The 23556-nt window shown below is 42.1% G+C and overlaps 1 protein-coding gene across 1 annotated transcript in view; it reads left to right on the forward strand.

Moving 5' to 3' along the window:
• epb41l2 (erythrocyte membrane protein band 4.1 like 2) overlaps positions 1–6404 on the forward strand; it is a 66265-nt gene extending 59861 nt beyond the window's left edge. Inside the window, exons 15-20 of the mRNA XM_030781900.1 lie at positions 1–473; positions 1899–2027; positions 2168–2266; positions 3142–3222; positions 4089–4203; positions 6284–6404. The exon at positions 1–473 is cut by the window's left edge and continues 133 nt beyond it. Of these exons, the coding sequence (XP_030637760.1) occupies positions 1–473; positions 1899–2027; positions 2168–2266; positions 3142–3222; positions 4089–4196 (890 nt within the window). The 3' untranslated portion in view covers positions 4197–4203; positions 6284–6404. The remainder of the gene's footprint in view (positions 474–1898; positions 2028–2167; positions 2267–3141; positions 3223–4088; positions 4204–6283) is intronic.
• Positions 6405–23556: the final 17152 nt, after the last annotated feature.

Below are 23556 nucleotides of genomic sequence, written 5' to 3' on the forward strand. Positions count from 1 at the left end.
TTACCGCGGAGACGGAGAAGCCTCAGGAACCCAAGGAGGAGAAGAGGTTGAGCCGACAGACGAGCGTGTCTTCGGACAGCGAGAGCGAGGAAGAGGCGGAATACCACCCTCACACTCCTTGCGTCAGTGTTTCCGTCGAGCAGATCAAGGAAGAACCCGAGGACGAAGAGAAAGAGTCGGAGCAACACCAAAAGGCGCCGCCCACCGCTCCATCTGAGCCAATCGCGGAGGCCAAACCCGCAGAGCCCGCCCATGTAGAGGCGGAGCAACCGCCGGTACCGGTCGCCGAGCAACCAGAAGAGGAAGGGTCTACGGATGAAGCGCTCGCGACACCAGACGAAGCCCCCAACGGCCACACAGAAGCCTCGTCCGATCAGGGCACGGCAAACGTGGAAGAGGAGGAGCCACGGGTTAACGGCGACGCCTCTCACGTGGAAGCGGAGCGCCTGCCGCAGGTTATTTGTTGCTCTGAGGTAATTGGCTGAGCCCAGAGCCGTGTATCTTCATACGGAGGTGGAGCCAGACAGTGACCACATCCTTCTACCTCTGCATTCCTCCACCTCTCTCTTCTCCTTTGTCCACCCCTCTCAATCCATCCATTCAATCCGTCCATCCGATCCCAGCAACTACTGCTGCTGCTGCAACCTCTCCTTCGCTGGAGACCGGGATCCCTCACTCTTCCTCTGCGCAGTGGTGGCTTCACTCCTCTTTTTCTCTCTCTCTCTCTCTCTCCCTCTCTTTTCTCCCCACGAGCTAAACACACATGCATAAGCAAGTACGAGTAAGGTTCGGTTTCCTCTGGACTCGATTGGCTACAGCTCTGCACTCTGCTCGGCTGATTTCTGGCTGCCTCTCTTTAAATTGGAGCAGCGTTATGGAATATAAACATACGTGTAAATCAGTATATAGGTTTATATTTCAGCTACATTTTTATATCTGTATCCATCATCTATGCCCATTCAGTCAGTCCTGTTTCCCCAGGGTCCTAATGCCCCTCGGGTTCATCATTGCTTTTCTTCACCATCTTTTCAGTTGTTTTTTTGTGCTGCATCTTTTGTTTTGTTATGCACAAATAAACACACACATAAACAAGCACTCTTTCACACACAAACACACACACACACACACACAAACAGTCTTCTTTGTGATTTTCACTTTTTTCCTCCTTTAGTCACTGTGGTTGTGAACACGCTGGCAGAGTTAGCACTGAGGGTTGCATGGTTCCTTGTGTACACTGCATGCTGTGTGTGCGCTTGCGTGCATGCCTGCGTGCGTGCGTGGGTGTGTCTGTGTGTTTGGTGTTGCGTGTTGTGCCCTGTCTTTCATGCATAGGAAAAGTACTTGGGGGGGGTGTGAGAGATTTCTGTCTGTCGCTGGTTCATTGGAGTCATTCAAGTCAACTCCAGTTGGATTTCTCACTCTCCCAACTACTTTCTTTCTTTGGTTTTCTTTTTGTGAGGTGCTGTCGCGTGAACGTGCTGTGCTGTGCTGTGCTGTTTCATTTTACCCGGGCAAAGATGACAGAAACCAAAACTGCTTTTGAAATAACTCCATTTTTAAAGCTGCTCACTGTTTTATTTAAATTTCATTATTTGTTTTCCTCAGTACATTGGGTTTTTTTTTTTTTGTTGTTGTTGTCAGTTGAAAGCAGATTTAGATTGCATGCCTGAATTGCATGACCTGACCAAAGATGTCTCTAGTTTGTAGCGCTGTGTTTTTTGGTTTTGTGTTTCTCTGGCTATGCATGGCTTGAACGTTATCTCCCTTGGCTGTTAAAGCTGAACCGTGTGTTTGTGTTTGTGTGTCATAAGAGAACGGCCTTGTCCGGTCTCTTCTTTCTGTGTGTGTGTGTGTGTGTGTGTGTGGTGGTCTAACGTCTCTCCGCTCTGCCCCGGCAGCCCCCCGTGGTGAAGACTGAGATGGTGACCATCTCGGACACGTTTGCTGCTCAGAAGACGGAAATCGCCACTAAAGAAGTCCCCATCGTTCACACCGAGACCAAGACCATTACGTACGAAGCTGCCCAGGTAACGTTTCAGCCCTCGCCCCCGTGTCTGTTCTCTCTCGGTAACAGTTCTTCTGCCCAACACGACAACTGTTGTAAGAAAGGGTTAAGATTCTCTCTCTCTCTCTCTCTCTCTCTCTCTCTCTCTCTCTCTCTCTGTAGTTGGATGGCAGTGGGGATGGGGAGCCCGGTGTTCTCATGACGGCCCAGACTATTACCTCCGAGTCCCTGTGCACCACTACCACCACACACATCACCAAGGTAATCACATGACACTGCACGCCCATTCCCATGGCAACCGCTTACCTTAAACGGCCATGTCGTTAGTTAGTTGCCAAAATTTTGTTAAGAACAGACTCTCTCACACTACCATAGCAACTGCTGTACTGAAGCGTAGGGTAGGTCACCATGGTAACAATCCACGGCCATGCATTTACTGCAGCAGCCGCAGACTTTCACAGAAAAAAAGAATGTTGCCATGGTAACACCTCACGCAACACTTCTGAGGCAAATTGCTTCTCCATGCTGAGATGACCACCTCATACGACACACACACGTCACCAAGACTTCCACCAACGCCGCCTTCAGAACAGCAACCTTCCAACGGCATGTACACACGCTGGGTCACCATGGTAACTGCACAAAGCTGTAGACTGCGACTGACGGTTTGGTGAAAGATAAGTCTGTAGGTGGATCATGGTTGGTTGTTCAGTGTGAAGAGGAAGAGGAAACAGAGCTCTGTCAGTCAGCAGGATTAGAAACCTGCCAGTCCAGGCCTGCTCTCTCCATCACTGTGCATGATGCTCCACACTGCTGACTGTATGTATGTGTGTGTGTGTATGTGTGTGTGTGTGTATGTGTATGTGCCTGCCTGCCTCGTGCAAGCAGTCTCACATGGAGCTGTCACTGCTGTCTCTCTATCTGGCACATTCTCTCTCTCTGGCTGAAGTATTGGACGCATAGTCAAGTTGCAGTCTCGGTGACTGGAATGCTGTCTGTTTTTAGTCGGCTTATTACCAAACACAACTGATTACCTCACACTGAGACTAGCACAGTATCACTGGTTGAAAACAACTGTCTTTTACATGTTTGGGCTTTACACTGACCTGTTTGTTCGGTTGTGTTTGGATTGTCAGACACTAAAAGGAGGGCTTTCAGAAACCCGAATCGAGAAACGCATCGTCATCACGGGAGACTCTGACATCGACCACGACCAGGTGAGTTATCTGTTCACCCTGTGGTCTAAGCGTCGACGGCTCTCTCACAACAGTGAAGTAAGTTGCTGCTGAGGACAAAATGACTCAGTGCTGCCACCTACTGTCCCAAAAACTTTTCTCTTCTGCTGAAAAGACATGGCTCAAATCTGCTCTTACTAAAGAGGCCGTTTTTGCAGTTGAAGGTGTATCTCCGGGGGTTTTGGAGGCGCCTGGCAGTCGTTAACTCACTAAAACTCGTGTGTTTTGTAGAACCGGGAACGCTCAGACAAACCAATAAATCACACAGCAGTTAATGAGCACTTTAGTCTCTGTCACAACTCTGAGAGGAGTGTATGGATCTGTAGGAAAACAGGGCACGACTTTGTGATCTTAGTGACTGGCTTTTTTTTTTTTTTCCACCCCGCGGTGTGAACCTAATTGATTTTGGACTTCTGTTCAATCCAAAAAAAGTCAATCAGAAATGGGCAAACACACACCATTCACTGCTGAGATCCCCTTCCCTCAGTGTGTCAGGAAACACACGCTCACAAACACGCACTTTTCCCGTAACATTGTCTCACACTGATTCTGCAAGGACTGGTGTTGGTTTTCCCTCCAAACCAAACCAAACCATCCTTCACAGGGAACATTAAACCACCGTCTTTATGTGTCACTGTAGTTCCACATTTATACATGTACCTGTGTGTATGTTTTTAGTCATGTTTGTCTACTGAGTCAATATTAGTTTGCTTTTCTTTAGTTTTTGTATTTAGTCGGTTATTTTTCCTTTAATTTCCTTCTATTTCTTTCCCGTTTGTCCTCCCTTTTTTTTTTTTTTTGCTGGTTATTTTTAATGTGACGGTGGTGGTTGTTCCTGGCTGTATCAGGCATTGGCCCAGGCCATTAAAGAGGCCAAAGAACAGCATCCAGACATGTCAGTCACACGCGTGGTCGTCCACAAAGAGACGGAACTAGCGGAGGAGGGAGACGACTGAACAACAGGTAAGGACTCCCGCCCCAATCCCCCCCCCCCCCCCACTCCCCCGCCCCGAAATCCTGCTAAAACTCAGCCAAACTGTTTGGCCCTGTTTGGTCCTTTGGCTACCTGCTTTCATCTGGACCCACCTTCCTCTTCTCTGTCAACGTCTCCTTGTTCTTTTCTTTTTTTTTCTTTTTTTTTTTTTGGTCCTCTGTTCATCTTTTGTGTTTGTCTTCATTCTGTTTTTTTGTTTTGTTTTGTTTTGCTTTGTTTTGTTTATATCAGAATCTGCAACCCAGCCTGGAGCATTGAGGTTTGGGCGTTCATAAACACCAGCCGAAATGCCAGCAGATTGTTTGTTTGTTTTTTTGTTTTTGGGTTTTTTTTGGTGATTTTAGTGTCACTAATGTAGGCCGTGTTGTAGCCTTTAACTCTATGTCTGACTTGACACACTGTGGGTATTGAAAAATAAACACCAGGCACTAATCTCTCTGAACAGAGTGATTAAACACATCTAGATACTTAAAAAAGCAACCAAAAAAAAATAATAAAAGGGGTTCCCTTGGGCGTTTGGGTTTGAAGGCTTTTACTTGGCAGTCTATTTGTGAGTCTCTCCAGAGCCTGCAGATATGTTACCAGTGGGAAGCCAGCCACAGTGGGCGAAGACAAGAGTTTTGTTTCTTTTTTTTGGAGGGGGGGGGGGGAATTCAGTCCCCAAACAGTGTTAACTTAAGCCCTGGAAAGCAAGTAACGCATCTTCCTACTTAAAAGATATAATACAGGGTTTCAGTTTGATATGATCTTTAAAATGAAGGAATGTGTGTGAATGCTATGCACAGAGCTTTCCTTCGTAAACTACAGCATAAAAAATCTCAACCTTGAGAACCGTCAGATATGTCAAAACCAGGCCAAACTCATTTAGATTCTGTTTAATATCTTCCTGTAACTCAAACGTTACGAGTTCCTAACACTACATAAGCACATAATAGGTTTGAAAAGTGATTTTACCAGTATAAGTGAAAGTATATGGCTGCTTCACCATTTATAAAGGCTTTTCTTTGTAAATATATGGGCTAAACCTCATTCAGGACAGTTTTAGCGTCTTTGGCTCCTTCCCTGATGGAGACGTTCTTACGTAAGTACCGCCGTGACTCTGATCTGAGTGAATGTGTTTTAATAATGTCTGAATGCCCTACGGGTTGAAACCCATTATTAAGCAACAAAGCATCGTTCCGTACTATTTTGTCTCAAAGGAACGGAAAGAACCAATGGGTCTGAACTGAAGAAAAAAAATATGGCAGCTGTCACCACTTCGACTTTAATTTTATGTTCAGAGACCAACAAACGCTTATTAAACAACACCAGCTATTCATGAGTGGAAGACGGCCACAATCAATTCCCACTTTCTTTCGTATAATAAAAAGCACTCGATGCCAGCAGTGGCGCGTTTTGCTCAATATAGGACCCTGCGATTTAGATTTCATAGACATGCTCTGTTTGCCTCAAATGTTTGATCCCGTTTTTGGTGGAGAGGGAAGTGGGCCGTGTGATTGAGCCGGTCGGTTTATTCTGCCCGCGTAGTCCACCGCTGTGAAAGTGATTCAGAAAGCGGCGGATTGCATGCTGACTCGCGCGAGAGCGCGTCGTTAGAAGCGGCGATTTCTGGGGGGGAAAAAACAACTCAACGTCGGCTCGAAATAGATTGGGGTTTTTTTTACGCAGGAACCGTTTTTATTTGTAGTCTTGCCATGAACGAGTTTGTCAAGTTACTCAGACACTTTGTGCTCCTTCAGTCATTCATATACCGGAACGAGAAAGGGAGGGAGAGCGCTACTTCCCGCTCATCAAAGCCTCACGTAACCAAACAACAGCTGTTGTTGCTTTTATAGCGGAATACTGTACTCCTTGTGACGCCAGCTCGTGAACCACTCGCTTTGTCTAATTTCTTGTTCCTTTTGTCTGACCGAATTTTGGACTGAATCCAAAGTAACAAATAACGTTTTGAGGGCTTCTGCCGATGTGTTTGCCTCAGTTGATCAATTTGGCCTCGAGGTTTCACCAAAACATTTCTTTTTCTTTTTCCTACTGTTGTGTCGTTGACAGAACTGAAGCCCACGAAGTCGACCTGTTGTTCAGAGGAAGGAAGGAGATTCCAGTCTTAATGGAGAAGAGAAGAGACCACTGTGGCTGAACTGAAACGTTTGTGCTTTGCACACCTCTTGTTTTTTTTTTTTTTGTTTTGTTTTTTTGTTTGTTTGTTTTTTTTAATCATTCAGACAAGAACCACTTAGCTAACATTTTGTAGTGTTTTATTATTTTTATTGTTTTTTTTTTTCAAAAGATTGTCTACCATTTATTGAATCAGATAGATTTGTCATTTTTATTGTAATGTAGTATTCACATTCCTAGTATGTACAGAGGGATTGAGATAAATTGGGAGAATATACTCAAAAGATGCTTTTTCTTTTTTTTTTTTTTGCATTAATTTGAGTTACAGTTGTACACTGTCTAATTGAGTTTGGTGGTCTAGCATTGGAGACTGGTTTCATGCTATTGTTTTTTTTTTTTTTTTTCCAAATGGCTAAAATGCCAGTTGTGAGGGGGAGAGAAAAAAAAATCCTTTTCATTTCATTAGTGGGTTTCCAAGGGACCAGCGAAAGGACAGAGCACTGTGTCGTTTTATACATTTAAATAGCAGTGCCAATAAAACTTTTTCTTCTATGCAGTCAAACAAAACATTCCACATCGGAGAGGTGGGTTTTCTCTTTGTTGTCTACCTCTCTCGAAAAAACAAAAAAAAAAGAAAACAAAACAAAGATTATGAACCATTCTTAAAAAAAAAAACGGACAACTCGGCAGCTTGGAAACTTTTGCTTTTCCGTAACTTTCTGGCATCCTTAATCCGATTATATATTTGTAAAACTTTTTTTTTTTTCTCTTTGCGCTCCTCCGATATTTCAATTCTCTCTTTTTATCTGTAAACAGATGATTTATGATTTAGATGACAATGGGGTGGGTTTGCTTGCCCTTTTAAATATTTTTTAATATATTTCCTTAAAAACCTTTTTTGACTAAAAGAAGAAGAAAAAAAAAAAAACAATAAACGAATCACATTTTATCCTTCTTTTTTTCTTTTTTTTTTTTTTTCTCTCTTGTTGATAATGGAGATCCTTTCCCAGTCTCATGGCATACTGCGCCCAGCCTCCCTCGAGATACACCAAAACCAAATCCTCACAAGTGTCTCTGCTCTTTGCACCCTGTGTATAGCAGATAATCTTAGATTTTTAGCGGCTTGGAGATTGTTGTTGTTGTTGTTGTTGTCTTTGTCGTTGTTGTTATTGCCGTTTGCCCCCTGTCACACACACACACACACACATCCCCTTCAGCCCATCCAGTTTCAGTGTAACACTGTTTAAATAAAAGTTTGTTTATTCTGTAATTGTCACCTTTTACAGTGAGTTTTTCTTTTTTATTTGGGGTTTTGTTTTTTGGCTTATTGTTCTTGAACACGATACTTTCATGTATAATGATCGTCTAATAATCTTGAGCCGTGTACTTGAGCTCAATGTAGTCATTCATTCTCTCTCTCTCACACTCACACGCGCACACACACACACACACACACACACACAGTTTTATCCCAGTGTGGGAAGCTGAGGTATGTACTATGAGTCTCAGACATATTTCTCCAGTGAAAGAAGCTTATTCTGAGTCTCCCACGAGCGGCACGACAAATCTCTCACCAAAGCCCAGGCTCCCAGTAACGGACTAAAACTAAAAAATAGGATCTAAAACAGGACTTCTGCACGTTTGTGATGATACACTCTAAAACTACACAGGTGAAAGCACATAGACGCTCCATATTTCCAGTGTCCATGTTGCGTAAGGCTAAAACTGCATCCAAATGTTGATCGACCAGTCCATATCCAAACATAGCCTGTGTACCTCAGGCTTCGTCAGTTGGCTGGTGTCATGGAAGATTGGAGTCTTTAAATCCTGGAACTTCTCTGCTTCCATCCTGTGGTTCCACTCTTCTGTTGTGAGTGGTTTCCTGTTGAGCCCAGCTGTGGTGTTCTCTCTCTTTCCTTCTCTCTCTCTCTCTCTCTCTCTCTCTCTCCCTCAAGTGTGCATCCTTTCACCTGCCCTGCGTCGGTGTGTCACTCGAGGACCGTAGAGCAGGTGTTGGGCTGTCTCTCTGGGATCTGGAGCAGCAGATAACTCTGCCTCTACTGAGAGAAACAGGATCAGAAAGATAAGATGAGATTTCTCAACACACATGGTGTCACACACACTCTTTCTCTCGCACTCTTTCTCTTGTGTTTTTGTCTCGCTTAGAGGCAAAGCTCCATCAGTAATGAAATCTGTAATGGGGAATTGGAAGTGTCAACCTCAACTCCTCCAGGCCTGTTTTACAGTAACAGTCTGTTAGAGGAAAGATGTTTCAGCCTGCCTTACCAGTGAGGCAGTTTCTCCTGATAACTTTAACTGAACTCTGCTGTTTGTTTTAAAGGTCTGCCCCCGCTCCACTTCTGGTAAAAAAATTTGTTTTCCTCAAAGCTTGCACACCATTTCATTCAAATTATGTTGAAAGTAAAAACTCCTTAAACGCTTGAAAGCTCCACACTGTTCTAGCAGTTTTTATGACCCAGAATGCCAAACATCATACAAGCCTTAAGGATTACACTATGATACAATGAAACCTTGTTTAATACGTGTTCCGTAAAAACTGACAAAATCGACAAAAGTCACAAATGTTCGTCAGCCCCGAGGTGGCACCAACCCTAATGTCAGTGCTAGTGACGTACCTTCCAGAAGTTTCAGGACCAGGTGAGCAATGACCAGGAGAATCAACAGTGTGACTGGGAGAAAAAGTCCTCCCCAGAGGAACCACAGAGGAACCTCCTTGAGAAACTGGAGCAGTGTGGACATGGTTCAGATGTCAGGACTTCAACTGAACTCCGCCGGACGCTGCGAACGCTTTCAGAAATACAGCAGCTGATTTGGACTTTGCGCTGTTTGAACAATCCCGTGATTACTAAAGAGGCTTTACTGCCTCATAGGTTAATGGTTCACTTCACCTCGTGCCAGAAAGGGTCCAAAGGAACTTTTTTTTTTCTTTTTCTTATTTGACTACAGTACCAAATGTAAACAATCCTATTTAGCTTACAACACAGCAAGACAGTCGCATCAATCAAAGCAGAAGCTCATCAAACAAAACAGGAGATTTGATACCTTGCTGATTACTTTTGAGGTGCTCTTTGTAGCTAATAGTGTTAATGATCTTATTTGCTCATTATTGCACCATTGATTGGACTGTAACTAGAGAGCTCTCTTTCTCTCCCATTTTGCAGGTACTTTATGTCTGTACTCATGGGATTGGGTGGGTGGGGGAGGGGGGAATTACTCTAACAACACTTAATTATGATACAGTCAAACTGATTGCATTAGTTTAATCAGATGAATTCAATTATAATGCATTTTCATGAGAGTGGATGAAGTCGTTTGTTTTCAGTACCGTTTCTAATCAGTCAAGTGAACGATGAATAAGTTTGCCAATATCCAGTCATCCCAAACTGAAGCAGCAGCATTTAGAGTGAGAATGGAGTTGATGTATGAATCCCATTACGACTGTACTATCATATATAATAGCACAGAGATGAAACGGTATGTTACTGTTTCATGTCTGCATTGAGTTAGTATGTTCTCTTGTCTTCTCAGGAGCCCATAAATATTACAGTAACACTCAAATAAATTGGCTATTAATAATGTTGAGAGATGGAATGAACTACCCCCATCCACCTCCTCACTCATAGCTTCATTGGCACAGACTGAGTAGACGTCCTTTGTTAGGTGGGATTACTTAAAAGACACGAACTTCCATTCTCACTTTGAGGGAACTCCAGTTTTAAGAGTTAGCTCTGAGGACATGCCTGACAGATTGCGCCTGCTTTGTTGAAATCAGTTTGTCAGACCAAACGTGTAGTCTTGTTGCTCTCTCGCTCTCTTGCTCTCTCTCTCTCGTTTCAGGCCTTGTACATCCAGTTATTCAAATGAGTTTCTCAAAAAATCCTTTTCCCTCCAGATCAAAAAGCATTTCTGGCATCTTACGCTTTGGAAACCAATGCTGTTTTCTTAGCCTGCTCATTTCCATACTGTGGCATTTGGTAAATCTGTTCAATAAGTCTCTCTCTCTCTCTCTCTCTCTCTCTCTCTCTCTCTCTCTCTGTCAATACCCTTGCTCCTTCCTTGAATCAAACACATGAAAGTCTTACTATAATCAATAGGTTTGATAGGCACTTGGTTGGACGACAGCTCTTTGATGAATGATTACTTTATATTTAGAATGAAGAGCAAAGTCTTAGTTACCCACAGTCAGTGTCTGACGCCTCAGAGAGAATGCCTTCATTTTCAGATCTCTGTTACTTGTGTTGATTGGACCAGTTACGTAAGAGCAAGCTTGATTAAAGAAAGTGTGCAGTCGTAGCAGTATAACTACTCCTCTTCTCTTCAGATTTCTTTTCTTTAATTCTATAATTATAACATTTCACTAATTGTCGTGTTGTCCTGGGTTGCTTTGTAGATTGTAAACTTATTGATGATTCACCCTGAAATACTGGAACTTTTGGGGTTTTTTTTAATCATCAGTGAAGATTACTTTGAGTCCTCTGAGAACTTGCTCATCCACTTTGAGTTTTCCTGTCTGTTCTCATAGCGTCTATACTAAAAAAAAACGTAGTATACTGACCAAACCGTGACCTGAACATGCCTTATATAGCCCTTAAGGACACTCCAGAAAATCTATACTCGCTTAAAAGATTCCACAAGCTCCAAAAAGTTTGAGAAATTTCAGACACTCTCACTAATCCAACAAAATTCTTTAACTAACAAAACTTAACTGTAAATATCTACCTCAGATATCTAAATACTTGGGTATTTAGCACAAATATTAACAATATGAATCTGTTACATAACACTGTGCATTTTTCATAGAGTCGTGTTTTATTAACAGTCTGTACTATACTGTATTGCTTCTATTTGTCAACATTTCAGCTGACACAAAATGGCTAACGATGCAGGCTTTATTGTGAATTTACAACTGTTAACGGGGATTTATAATGCCCACATGATAGCATCATCACACCTGTGGCTTGTAAATAAGTTTTATCGAACAGTAAACAGCTAGCTTACCACTGAACAGTTTAGTTCAGAGAGACGGTCTCCAGTTTGTAACTGCGTGGTTTCAAAAATCTTCACTTCAGAGGACTTCGGATAGCAAGTGATGAGAACTTTCTACAAGCTGCTGGGTTGTTGTTCTCCAAAATTTGTACTTGAAAGCTTCTCCTGAGGGTAAATTCTACAACAAAATTTAATATGGTATTGACTTAGGCCGCAATTTCTCAGCTCCTCAGACTAAAGTTGATTCTTCTGTTAAAACAAAACACAGTTTTAGAACACAGAGCAGAGGAACATTAAGAAGGAACCTATTTTATGTACCATACTAGATTAGATGAATTTGTGTTTTATTCACACTAACAAACCTAGGAGCTAAGGAAAACTAATAGTTTGACATGGAGAGAATATCATTTTTAAACGTTTATCAGTACCAAAAGACATGGGCAGCATGGTGTTGCTGCGGTTAGTGCTGTCGCCTAACAGCAAGTAGGTCCTGGGTTCGATTCCTGGCCAGAGTCCTTTCTGTGTGGAGTTATCATGCTCTCCCTGTGTCTGCGTGGGTTTCCTCCCACAGTCCAAAGACATGTATGTCAGGTGAACTGAAGAGACTACAATACTGTGTGTCTGCAATGGACTGGCAACCTGTCCAGGGTGTTTCCCCCACCTTTTGCCCAATGAGCGCTGGGATAGGCTCCAGCACCCAGTGACCCTAATAAGGATAAGCGGCTCTGAAAATGAATGAATGAAAAAGAGACAAGGCCATGGCCACTTAAGTGAAACAGTCTTCTATTTTTAACATTAGCCCATTTGGTGAGAATATTTAAAACATATTTAGTCTGCATTTTGCTGCCTACGTGATCTTCATTTGGGTTTGCAGTAATTCTGGCGGTAAAACAAGGTCCACCTTCAGTCTGTCCACTCCTACTCTCTGAGTCCAAAACACAGACACTCAACTGTCTGTCTGAGGCATGCCACGCTCTCTTAAAAATATAATCAACAGGTAATTAATGTCTGCCTCTCCTGTGGCATCATGACACACTCTCTCTCTGACTGACATTTGCAGTATGCGGCGCCTGTCTGTATAAAATTATCGCACTAACACAGCTGTGCTTCTTGAGCCCCTGTCTGTGCGTCACCACAAGACAAGTAAGGAGCAAAGGCTGAAGGGTTTCCATGCCTCTGTTTCTCTTTCTCTCTCTCTCTCTCTTTCTCTCTCTCTCTCTCTCTCTCTCTCTCTCTCTTTCTCTAAAAGACAGATGGGACCCCTCTCTGATGATAAATGAATGAAGTCTCACAGCTAGCTGTTTGGAGTCTGGAAGGGGAATTTCAAATTTGTAAATCATAAATTGGGACAAAGATGAAGTTTTCATAATAAATGATCTCTTTTTTTAGCAACTGATCTAAAAACTAAATACATCTGTATGGTTCTTTGGAATATGATACATATTACAGTTGCTAGTGCTGTAATTTTGAGAGAAAATCCATTGTAATTTAGTTCATGAATACATTTAAATTTGGATCATTTGTTGTGAGAATACCAAACAGAAATGACAGCTTTGGCCGACAGACCTGAGCACGAAATTCACTATACGTGTCAGGACAGCGTGATTGCGTGTGTGTGTTCTCTGAATTTGATGTCACTACCAAGTAAATTTATTTAATCCAGCCAGACATGATTGGTCAGTCACATTAAATGCTGAAAATAGGCTCCGATTTCTTATTACATCTTCTCGTTTCGACTTGGGTGAACCATTTGTTTCTAAATTGCCCTGTATTCTGTATGTTGAAGTCTAAATCTAAATAATCTTTGCTGTTTGCTTGGCAACAGTTATCAGGGTATCAGAACCCCCTTCTTAAGAGACCAGTAACCCTTGGCTTCCCAAGCGTTCAGGAATGAATCCACATCTGGCTGTAATGACTTGCTTGTTAATTGCATTGTTTACTGGCATGAACTTCAGTAGACCCCAATTATTTAAGCCACAAAACAATTGCAATAAATCAGCAATCTGTTTGCAATTACGGGTTTCAAATAGCATCAGTGTCTCTCAACAGAGACCACACATGTTTCATTATGCCTTTTGTGTGTTCGTTTCTTCTTCTTTTTTTTTTTTAATTATTATTCTTTAAAAACATTTTGACTTTCTCCTCGTGGTCTTCGTGGAGGGGGGGGGGGGGGGGGGGCGGGGGGCTACACTCAAAATTACAAGCTAATTGTGATCCAGGAGAACAGCTTTAACACACTTACTTTCAAACGATTGCTTACGAGTGAGATTCACGTCAGAGTTTGAACGAGAATGCTAGGTCAGAGCCGAACAAGAGGCCTGGCCTAAAAAGAGACGCATGCTAAATGTAAATAACTGACAGTTCAGGGAAACTGTGCTATTGGAGTCTATGATTCCGTCAGCGTCTCTTACCCAGAGTATCTGGTACATAGACACATGACCCTTACTGGCGCTGAAAGGTTGTTTACATATAGTGCCCAATCAGTTAGTGTTTCAGTTTCATATACAGGTGTACAAGGTGTTTATGGCTACATTGTACCTGCTGAATGCTATCCAGAGTAAATTAAACTGAATCAATTATTCAGACACCACTCTGCCTTTTATCACATTCAAATTCAGATATATTTTATACAAACCCTAGAGTGATTTATTTAATCATTCAAAGCTTATTTCCGTTTTTAGCTGTGAGGTCGAAATGTCAAACATGTTACATTCTCTCAACTGAAAACTGGCCCGAAACCATTTTAGAGCCGCCTGTCGAAAAAATGGAGCTCAAATGAGGTTTTTAAGACTTTAATTTTCAAATTCTCTGTTTCGGGGTTGACATCTGCACCCCTAACCTCCCCCACCCACCCACCCACCCACCAGAAGGGGGGGAAAAAAAAACTTCTTTTCACTTCCAGTGTGTACCTCTATTGCTTGGCAGGCTGGTAAGAGGTTGGAGAAGTGGGTCTTTATGAAGGAAGTCCTGTCATGTTTGTGTTGTGTGATCCCACTGATCCTGTGAATGCTTCCTTTTCCGAGAGGGTACTGGGTCTTATGAGAACCAGCTGGGACCAATCAGATAGTGAGGTGAGCGGTCCCTAACCCTGGTCCATGTTCACACCAGTTCGCCCACGCTTGGCCTACTCCACACCTTTCATTCAGTGCAGGTGGATCAATATGGGTGTCTTTTAAACCTGCCTATTATACCGTTACCTCACAAGGACAGTCCACTGCTGCCTTTCAGAACCAAGCGTCCTGATTTTTTTTTTTTTCAGCAAATTATTCAGATGAATGTGTGTGTGTGTGTGTGTGTGTGTGTGTGTGTGTAAAGTATGTGTGACTTGGTGTGAGGACTGCCTGAGCCATGCAAACACATGCTGGTCATCAGAGACACAGCCTTGTGTCTCCAGGGTCAAAGTACACCTGTTTTCAGATCACAATTATAACAGTCTTGCGACTGACACGAGCATAATATCTTATTAAATTTGTCACTTCATGCACTAAACTTTCTAACACGCACTGCAGTTGAACATGTCAACAACGAATCACAGAGCCAGACTTTAACCAATCAGATAACTTGACCTTAATGTCATGGCCAATTAGGTGAGACCAAGTGGAACAATAAAATACCCAATAAAGTACCTATTGGTGTATTTATACTGCAGGACAGTAATTTTATATTGCGCATTGAGACGTTAATTGCATCCAATATTTACTGTACGTTGTTGAATAACCATCATATGTAGCCTACCTCATTCTGTTGAACAGGAGACTGTGGTGGGTTAGATCAATCGGGTCTTGGAGTACCTGTATTTAGAACATAAAGCCCCCGGGACCAATGAATACCAGAGATTCTTGAGAATATTTCTGTCATAGACTTTGCTCTGAACGCCGATGCCAAGTGCTTGCTTCACACAGAAATGGCCTAATGCAGCGTTTGTTTCAAATAGTTGTTTTTTTTCCTGTGGCATTTCACGGCTTTACTGGATGTTATGTAGTATGTAAAGTCATCAGCTCATTACAACTCTTCTATAAAGAAGAGGTTTACAATAACATGTTTTATTAAAAGCATAATTGCAGTGGTTTGGGTGGATTACAGAGAGTAAATATTTATCGGCGTTGTTTAGTGTGGATGGAGTACTGCGCCCGAGAGCGATTTGGCTTTAATTAAGGGACTGACTCTTTAACATTAAGCACACCATTATTAGAGCAATTTTCCATCACGGCTTGTTTTTTTGGAAATGCGTCGTGCAAACGCACTTCAAATCTCGATAACACAAGTCGTCCGTGCCAGCTGCTACAGCCGAAACTGAATGACGCACGTTTTTCCGTTCGCTCCGCGAGTCGGCAATTAGCGAGGGGCCTGAGAGGCTTTTGCCAGCGCGACAGGGAAAGAGAACAAATATCAGAATGTTCGCCGCTGTCACTCTCTCCGAATAATTAATTCTGTCTAGCTTACGATGAGTCTGTGAGCCTCCACGCTTCTGTAGGTGGATCAGAGCCAAACTGAGATTAAGTAGCAGCGAGAGAGAGAGAGAGACACTCGCGACTCAGTCACGCACACGCACACACACACACACACACACACACACTCACACGCAGGAAGGAGAGACGGAGAGATGGGAGCTGATTAGAAGAGTGTATTCATTATCTTGGCCATGGTTCAAGGAAACTGCCCTTAAACGAAGAAAATATCACTGAATTGCGTACGTGCCAAGTTGATCAGAAGGTTGCTGAGGTACGCTATAGTCAAGTACTTAAACGTTTGTCTGGATCCTTTACTCGGGCTTCCTCTCTTCTTTCTATCCATCTGTGAAGCTGTCGTTCTTTTTTTTCCCCTACTCCCTTGCTATCCAACAGTCTTTCCATCTTATCTCAAAGTTGGATATCCTCCCCACACACACACACATGCACACGCGCACGCACACACACAGACACACACACACACACACGCATTCTCTCTCTGTCTCTCCTTTCCCTCTGTTGCAGCTCATTACTGCTTGTTTTCTTTCTGAACATCTCGGAAAGCGTCTCAGAGTAACACGCAGAGCGGCTCCTGTCCACGTCTGTCTTCTTCTAAAAAAACTCTGGACTGCCAAGCGCTCCTTTGCTCAACCCAGCTGATTGGTCAACTGACTGATGAGTGGTCAGGGTAATTACCAAAAGACAGGGCAACTGGCTGAAAAGAAAGAGAGAGAGAGAGAGAGAGAGAAGCATAGCAGAGTGTCTGATTCCCTCAAGCTGTCAGAGATGAGTGTTGACCTTGGCTGTGTCCATCTCTGTGGTTTTGTGTGTGCCGTCTGTGGATGCGTGTGAACCTGTGCTCTCAAACTGCTGCTGATAAATATTAAAAACACAATAAATGATCTCTAGAGATCTCATTAGCCTGGTATTTGCCTTTATCTCGACGTTTGACATGCACACAGGTTTGTACACAGATGTGAAGAGAAGACAGGATCTGTACGGAGCTGGAATAAATGAATGTCAGTTACACTTACATATTACTCTTTACCCTGTTACTTCACAATCAGAGGCAAACAGGGTAATGATGGGGCAGGGACACCGGTCTGATTATAGCACAGTTGACAGGTTGAATCTTAGGCGATTTGCTGCAGACATGCCCCTGAGTAAGACACTTAACCCCAAAGATGGTCCAGGGAGATGTCACCTCAGACAGGGAAGGTTGCTCTGGATGAGTGACAGCTAGATAAATGTAATAATTAATTTGCAATTGCACTTAGAACCTGACGTTTCAACTTTGCGTTATCAAAAAAAGATCTGACTAAATGTATATTATGGGAAAATAAACGTGTCGTGCATGTTAAATGGTCAATAATAAAGCTATTTTTGAGAATTTGTTTGTTTTTAATGTCCTGTGAAAATGTAAATACCAAACGCTTTGTGATGAGGTGTGCTTTAGCTTCTATCTGACAGTATCCCTGAGAAACTATAGTGTTTCCAAACTAATAACTAAAGCTTGAGATCTCCTTCATCAGCCCCTGTACTTTTCATTACTGTTAGGCTGATCTACACATGCTTTCAATGGAAATCCTGCCTGTATGATTAAGGGTAACTGTAAACATAAGCCATTAGGAATGTTATTTTTATATGGTATGAAAAATGTTGTGACCTTTCACATGATTCCTTTTGCAAAGCTCAATCTGTTTCTTTCTTTATTTAACCACTCCTACAGAAAATCACGATCCATCTTGTTGACTTCTCTGTAGTATTAGTGTTTTTAACATTACCATAAAGATTAGCATTTGACATTACCATCTCTCTGCAGACACTCTTAAGAGCTATCACATCTTCTGATTTGAAAGATATATATTTCCTCCTTATCACTTCATTTTTAAATTGATGTACCACATAGAATGCACAACTAAGAGAAACACTGCGAATGCTGGGTTTTCTGTATGGAGAAACAAGAGTCATAACCTTACGATTTGTTTTTCTCTAGTGGGCTGTGCTTTTCAGCGTTTAAATTCATGTGGCATTCATTCCCTCAGGATAAGCAAAAAGCAAAATGCTGAGTTTATATCTCACCATAACGTGAGTTTGCTTTTGGCCTGGTTACTATGGAGACAACCGTGGAAATCTCAGTGGGAGGGTTTGGAGAAGCCATGGCCTTATTTGTTTTTGAGTGGGGGGGCACAACCTCATAATAAAATGTTTTGAAAATTAAAGTTGAAAAAGTCGAATGTGTGTCTGAGAATTCGCGAAAGTGCATTAATTCTGGAGTAAACTTCAAGGTTTTCTTTTGACCTTTCAACACTTCAGAGATAACCAGAGAACCAATTAAATGTTTTACCACACATTTACCAAAAAAGAAAAGTCTCCTCTGTTTCATGAATTATTTCACCATATGACTAGATCAAAATCTTTATTTCATATATTGAATTAGAATGCATCGTGAATACAGTAACAGGGGGAATATTCACTGTCTATAGCATGTATTGAATTAGAATGCATCGTGAATACAGTAACAGGGGGAATGTTCACTATCTATAGCTTGTATTGAATTAGAATGCATCGTGAATACAGTAACAGGGGGAATGTTCACTATCTATAGCTTGTATTGAATTAGAATGCATCGTGAATACAGTAACAGGGGGAATATTCACTGTCTATAGTACAGTGCACTCACTGAATCCATATGTCAACTTGAGTTAATGTGATGCACGCAGTTGCCTGTAGATAGAAAGGTCCTGCTTATGTAAAACACACATGAGTTTGGGTGAGCTGGAACGCTGGGGGTCATGTGTGGACACTATGTTTGGAGCTGAGTTTGACTCACACTCTGAACCTCTGGATACGCAGAGTTTGAATAATACTTTATTGGGATGAGGCACTGACGACTCACACGTCTCTAAAAAAAAATCAAGAACAAAACAAAACAAAAAAACAGCCATCCAGGATGCTGCAGGCTCACAGAAGAGGAAAAACAAGAGCGCGTCGCTACGGAAACGTTTGTCCTTGGCCTTCTGTTTCTTGCTGATGTCATGGAATGACGTTTCAATGATCTTTAATTATAAACAGTGATTAGTGTTGATCAAAAACATTGCAATATTATCATTCATCGGTCTTAAATATAATGGCCATTTCATTTCTCTTTAACTTGAGTTGCTGGCTGTTCACATATGTGATGCACAACTGAACTTAGGGATCTCACAGATTAATATCAGTTAAGATTATGCTGAGTAACAAACCATTTTGTTGTTGAAAAACGAACTAGCAACGTAAAACTAGCTAGTTTGACGTCAAAACCACTTCTGATTTTAGCTCCTCTCCTCTGAAGTCTGACTTTAAACAAATGGGTGTGTGGGATCAAGAGCCCTAACCCAACGAGTGAAGCTCAGAGAAGACGACGAAACTTTCTTTTGGTCCCCTGTGATGTCAGAGCTGCCGTAATTCACTCCGACGTCCTTGGGTGTGTTTGGGAACTGGTTTTAAAATCGAGAGAGCCCGGTGACTTTTCTGTCAGTCTAAAGAATATATCAGTTCTGACAGCAGATGCACTGTGGAGTTTTTGAACGAATACCAAAGTATGTGGGCCATCTTCCTACATATAAGAGGAAGTGGTGTTACTGGATGCGTTGGTGTTGTCATATAGCAATGTTTCCAAATCCTGCTCCAGGGTGCACAAACTGGGTCTCTCCCTCTTCTCTGTCATGAGGTTCTTTTATTTGAGCAGAAGTTTTCTTTAATATAGACGATTTTTGGAAAGACTGATCAGAAACAGTGTCCTGATTGCTGTGCAACATCAGGGTGTTTTAAATAAACGCAATCACATTTTCTTGAGGGATGTTACCTTTTTCTTTTCTTTTTTTTCCCCCCTTAGATCAGCCAAAATGTTCAAAAGAACATGATTTGCATCTAGAGGAAGATCATGCCTCCTCGTCGCTCCTGTGGATAATCACAGTGCTTTTTGAAGCAGAATTTATTTAGGATTTATGTGCTAATGGACCATTCAGAGGTGCAGTTTTGTGCTCACCACCCTTTAATACACACACTCAAGCCATTTTCAGTGGAACATATTTGAAGGGTAAAGATGTACAAAAATAGGCTAAGGACTGGACATGGAAAGGCAAGCAAAAGGCAGTCTGGAGCTCCACAACGCATAAACATCAAAATTGATTCATTAATTTCAATTTGGGGAAAGGCAGAGAAACCAAGGAAAAATAACAAGGTGACCCTCCCATACCTCTCCTCACCACTTACCTGATCTGCACTCCATCTGCCCATCTGTATCCATACTTTTTTTTAATGGTATGATTGTTAACACCTCAGCCCCATGCAGATGTGCATGCTCCTCAGCACACAGGAAAATGCTCTCTTTCTCTTCACAGTCCTGATGTAAATGTCACACTAAAATGAAAAAAAACAAGACACCCTCAGACACCTTGTTTGTCTCTGTGCTTGCTTCCTTTCTCCCTAAGCATATATCGACTTGTTTGTGTCAGTGAAGAATGGGAATGGATGATTATTGTAAATCACGTGGGGTGAAACTTCTCCTCATCTTTCTGTCTGGCCGATTGTGTCGTGTCTAAACGTTTTCTCTCTCTCTCTCTCTCTCTCTCTCTCTGTTTCTGGGACACTGGCAACGAGGGACCTGGGTCTGCTTGCTGTTCGTGCAACTATGTTTTATTTACACACTCTTAGTGCTTTCTGACATAAATGGATTAAGATCCATGTACCAGTCCGCTCCATTGCCAGACAGGAATGTAACCATCTCCTGGGAATGCTCCAGAATGTAAAATATGTCAGAGTGAGTCATTTTATCTCTGAATCTAACCCCCCCCCCCCCCCCCCCCCCTGCTATTCCCTTATTGTCATAGTCTTAGCATTATTTCCCACAATTAGGATCAATGCCAGCAGGTTGAGTTTTGTATTGAGTATTGAACGTCCTTGCTATAAATTGTCTATACGTGAGCATACGTGCAAAATGAATGTATGGAAAGGTTGTACTCTGTTAATAAAAAATAAAAGAGCTCTTAGCATCACAATTAATCATTAGGTCCTATCTTGGCTTCGTGTTTTTGTTGATCAAAATTTTCACTGAAGTGGAGAGCAATTTTCTCCCTCTCGCCGGAGGCAAAAAAATATGAAAAGCTCCTGACTCTCTCATCAGAGCGATGTTCTGACTGACATGTTCAAAACAAGAGGTGTTCTGTCTTTAGGGCTGAAGCCACAGAACAGAAGACACCCCCCCGGGGCAGAGAACGTGGGGGGGGGGGGGGGGAGGGGGGGTATGGCAATTTGTATGTTAGAACAACTGTAAGTCTCTTCAGCTGCACTGCTAACCTCACCTCTTACCTTAAAAAAAATGATCCGTCATTTTCTCTAATATGACTCCCCGTGTCTCTTGTTTTAAGCCGATGTAGCGTTTTCATCTGAAACGAGACTCTAGTGTGACTGTTTCATCCATTTCTGCACCAGAATTTCAAAGAGTTTTACCCGTTCAAAGGATTCGTGCTCTGAAAAACCTCAGATATTTTTCTCTGTGTGCCTGAAAAAAAAAAAAAGTTTAAGGCACTTTATTCCATGCAATTATTTGAAGAGAAATGTATTTCAGCTAGGCCGGCGAATTGTCTTAGAGAGTTTGTATGTGGCTTTAATTAAAAATCGGTGGCAGTGCATACATGTTGGTACTAAAAGATTATCTCAGTCCTCCCTTTTGTGAGGTGTTCTTCAGTTTCCCTCCCAAGGTTACTTGTTTTGTCCGTGTCGTCATGGCAACAGCCAACGTTTGAAATGCACTGTGTTCCATAGCAAGGAGCTGCTAAGGATTCTCCTTGTTTTTACAACTTTTATGGCATTTCCCTTATTTTTCAAAAAACACGAGTTCTCTTCTATCCTACATCTTCAGACAGTTTTGTGTCTTGCTTTTCCCAAACCAGATTCACCAGAGTCCGCCAGTTATTGCTGTTTAATAACAGTGTAATAATGCATGTAAAAATTACAGCAAGCATTGTTTGGATAAACTTCACTCATGATTCCATTTCAGCACCAGCCAATGACGTGTCTGAGTAGAAAAATAAAGATTGGATGATTGGAAGAGAGAATGAATCAGAAGAGCAGATGAACTGAACACACACCAGGCATAAACAGATAGGCTCTGAAGAGCATCCCACAGGAGTAAGCAGAAGGAGGGAAATGTTAATGGAAATCTGGAGAGGTTTTGATTCGATGAGCACTCAATGAGTAATGTGAAAAAAAAAAACCCTGTATTGTAAATATCATCATCCTTAAAACCTGTTCAATGTGAAATTTAGTTCGAAAATTTCAAATATTTTGTATTTTCCATTCTCTTTGGAGTGTTAACGCTGTTGTCCTGCGTTTGCAATCTTTCCTGCTGTGTCCCCATGTTTTTCCTCTGTCCTACACGATGACGTGAGTGATGCGATGCATTGCCTGAAGCGTTTTGTCTAGGAAGGCTGTGCTGTTCTCTGCACAGTGGTCACTCTGGGGTGATCTACACTGGAATAGAGGAGACAGTTTGGTGCCCTCTAATTGGCATGTTTTGTTTTGTTTTTTTTAGCACGCATGCTCACACACGCATACAGAATCAAATTCAACTTTTTTTCAATAATGTTTAAAAGGCAGTACAGTAAATGTCAGGGGTTGAAGGATTGTTAGACAGCTGCTCTTTGTAAAAAAGGTAGAAAAACCGTAGTAACCTGTTAGCCTTAGTATCCATTATCTAGTAATGAGCGCATATTTCCCCGCGCACGGTGTAATTTTCTCAGTGCCAGAGATGCCTGCATGTCCCTTGCTCATTAAAACCTCTCGTGGGAATGACGGACCAGAACAGGAGAAATACACACCAGAAATAGAGTAGGTCGCACTCTGTCTCTGGCCGTGAAACAGCGGAGGGAGGGACGTCACTCTTAATTATTTCGACGGTATTGTAGGTAACCCTCTGTCACCGACACAAACACTAATTACACACAGGATCACTGCCTTACTGATGGAGGACAGACGACAGAAAGGACACGTCACACGTAGATAAGCTCTGGGTATGAAAATTTTGGCATTTACGTAAGCGCTGTTCCAAATACCAGTTCAAGCCGAAAATCCGAAGAAGAAAGTTTCATAATTGATCTCATCTCATGTTCGGGTGAAATACTTGTCGCGCGTCTTTGTCAGATATTGAGCTATTTTTCTATGTATGAGAACACTGTTATCTCCCTGTTTTTGATTTATTTTGTCTGTGTGTGTATAATATGAGAGAGAGAGAGAGGGATTGTGTCTGTGAGAATGATGAAGTCTGAGGGAAAAAAAAAAACGTTCAGACCAAAACAAAGGCTCTGAATCACGCAACTTCTCAAACTCGTTCTTGTTTTGATTTATTTTCAATGGGCATAAACCCATGAGGAGAGCAATTACTGAGAACTTAAACTACAGTAAACAGACTCCCACCTACACAACCACCTAACCTTTACACAGACTTAACAAACTGTTTATCCACTCATCAGCAGTGTGCAAGAGACCCCACTAAGACATCTCACCTGAGGAGAGGCGCTATTACAATCGTAGAAAATTCAGTTGAGTGGATGTGAAAGAGTTCATCCAGAAAAGTACTCGAGTTAGCATGAGATTCGCATGAAATGTTAGCATGAAATTCATCACTTTATCAAAGTAAGCCTACTCAGGGAAACGAGTTTTTGTATAACTTTTCTGTCCTGCATGTTTAATATAGAAGCAACGTTTTAA

Source organism: Chanos chanos, chromosome 8, assembly GCF_902362185.1.
Source record: "Chanos chanos chromosome 8, fChaCha1.1, whole genome shotgun sequence".
Classification (NCBI taxonomy): Eukaryota; Metazoa; Chordata; class Actinopteri; order Gonorynchiformes; family Chanidae; genus Chanos; species Chanos chanos.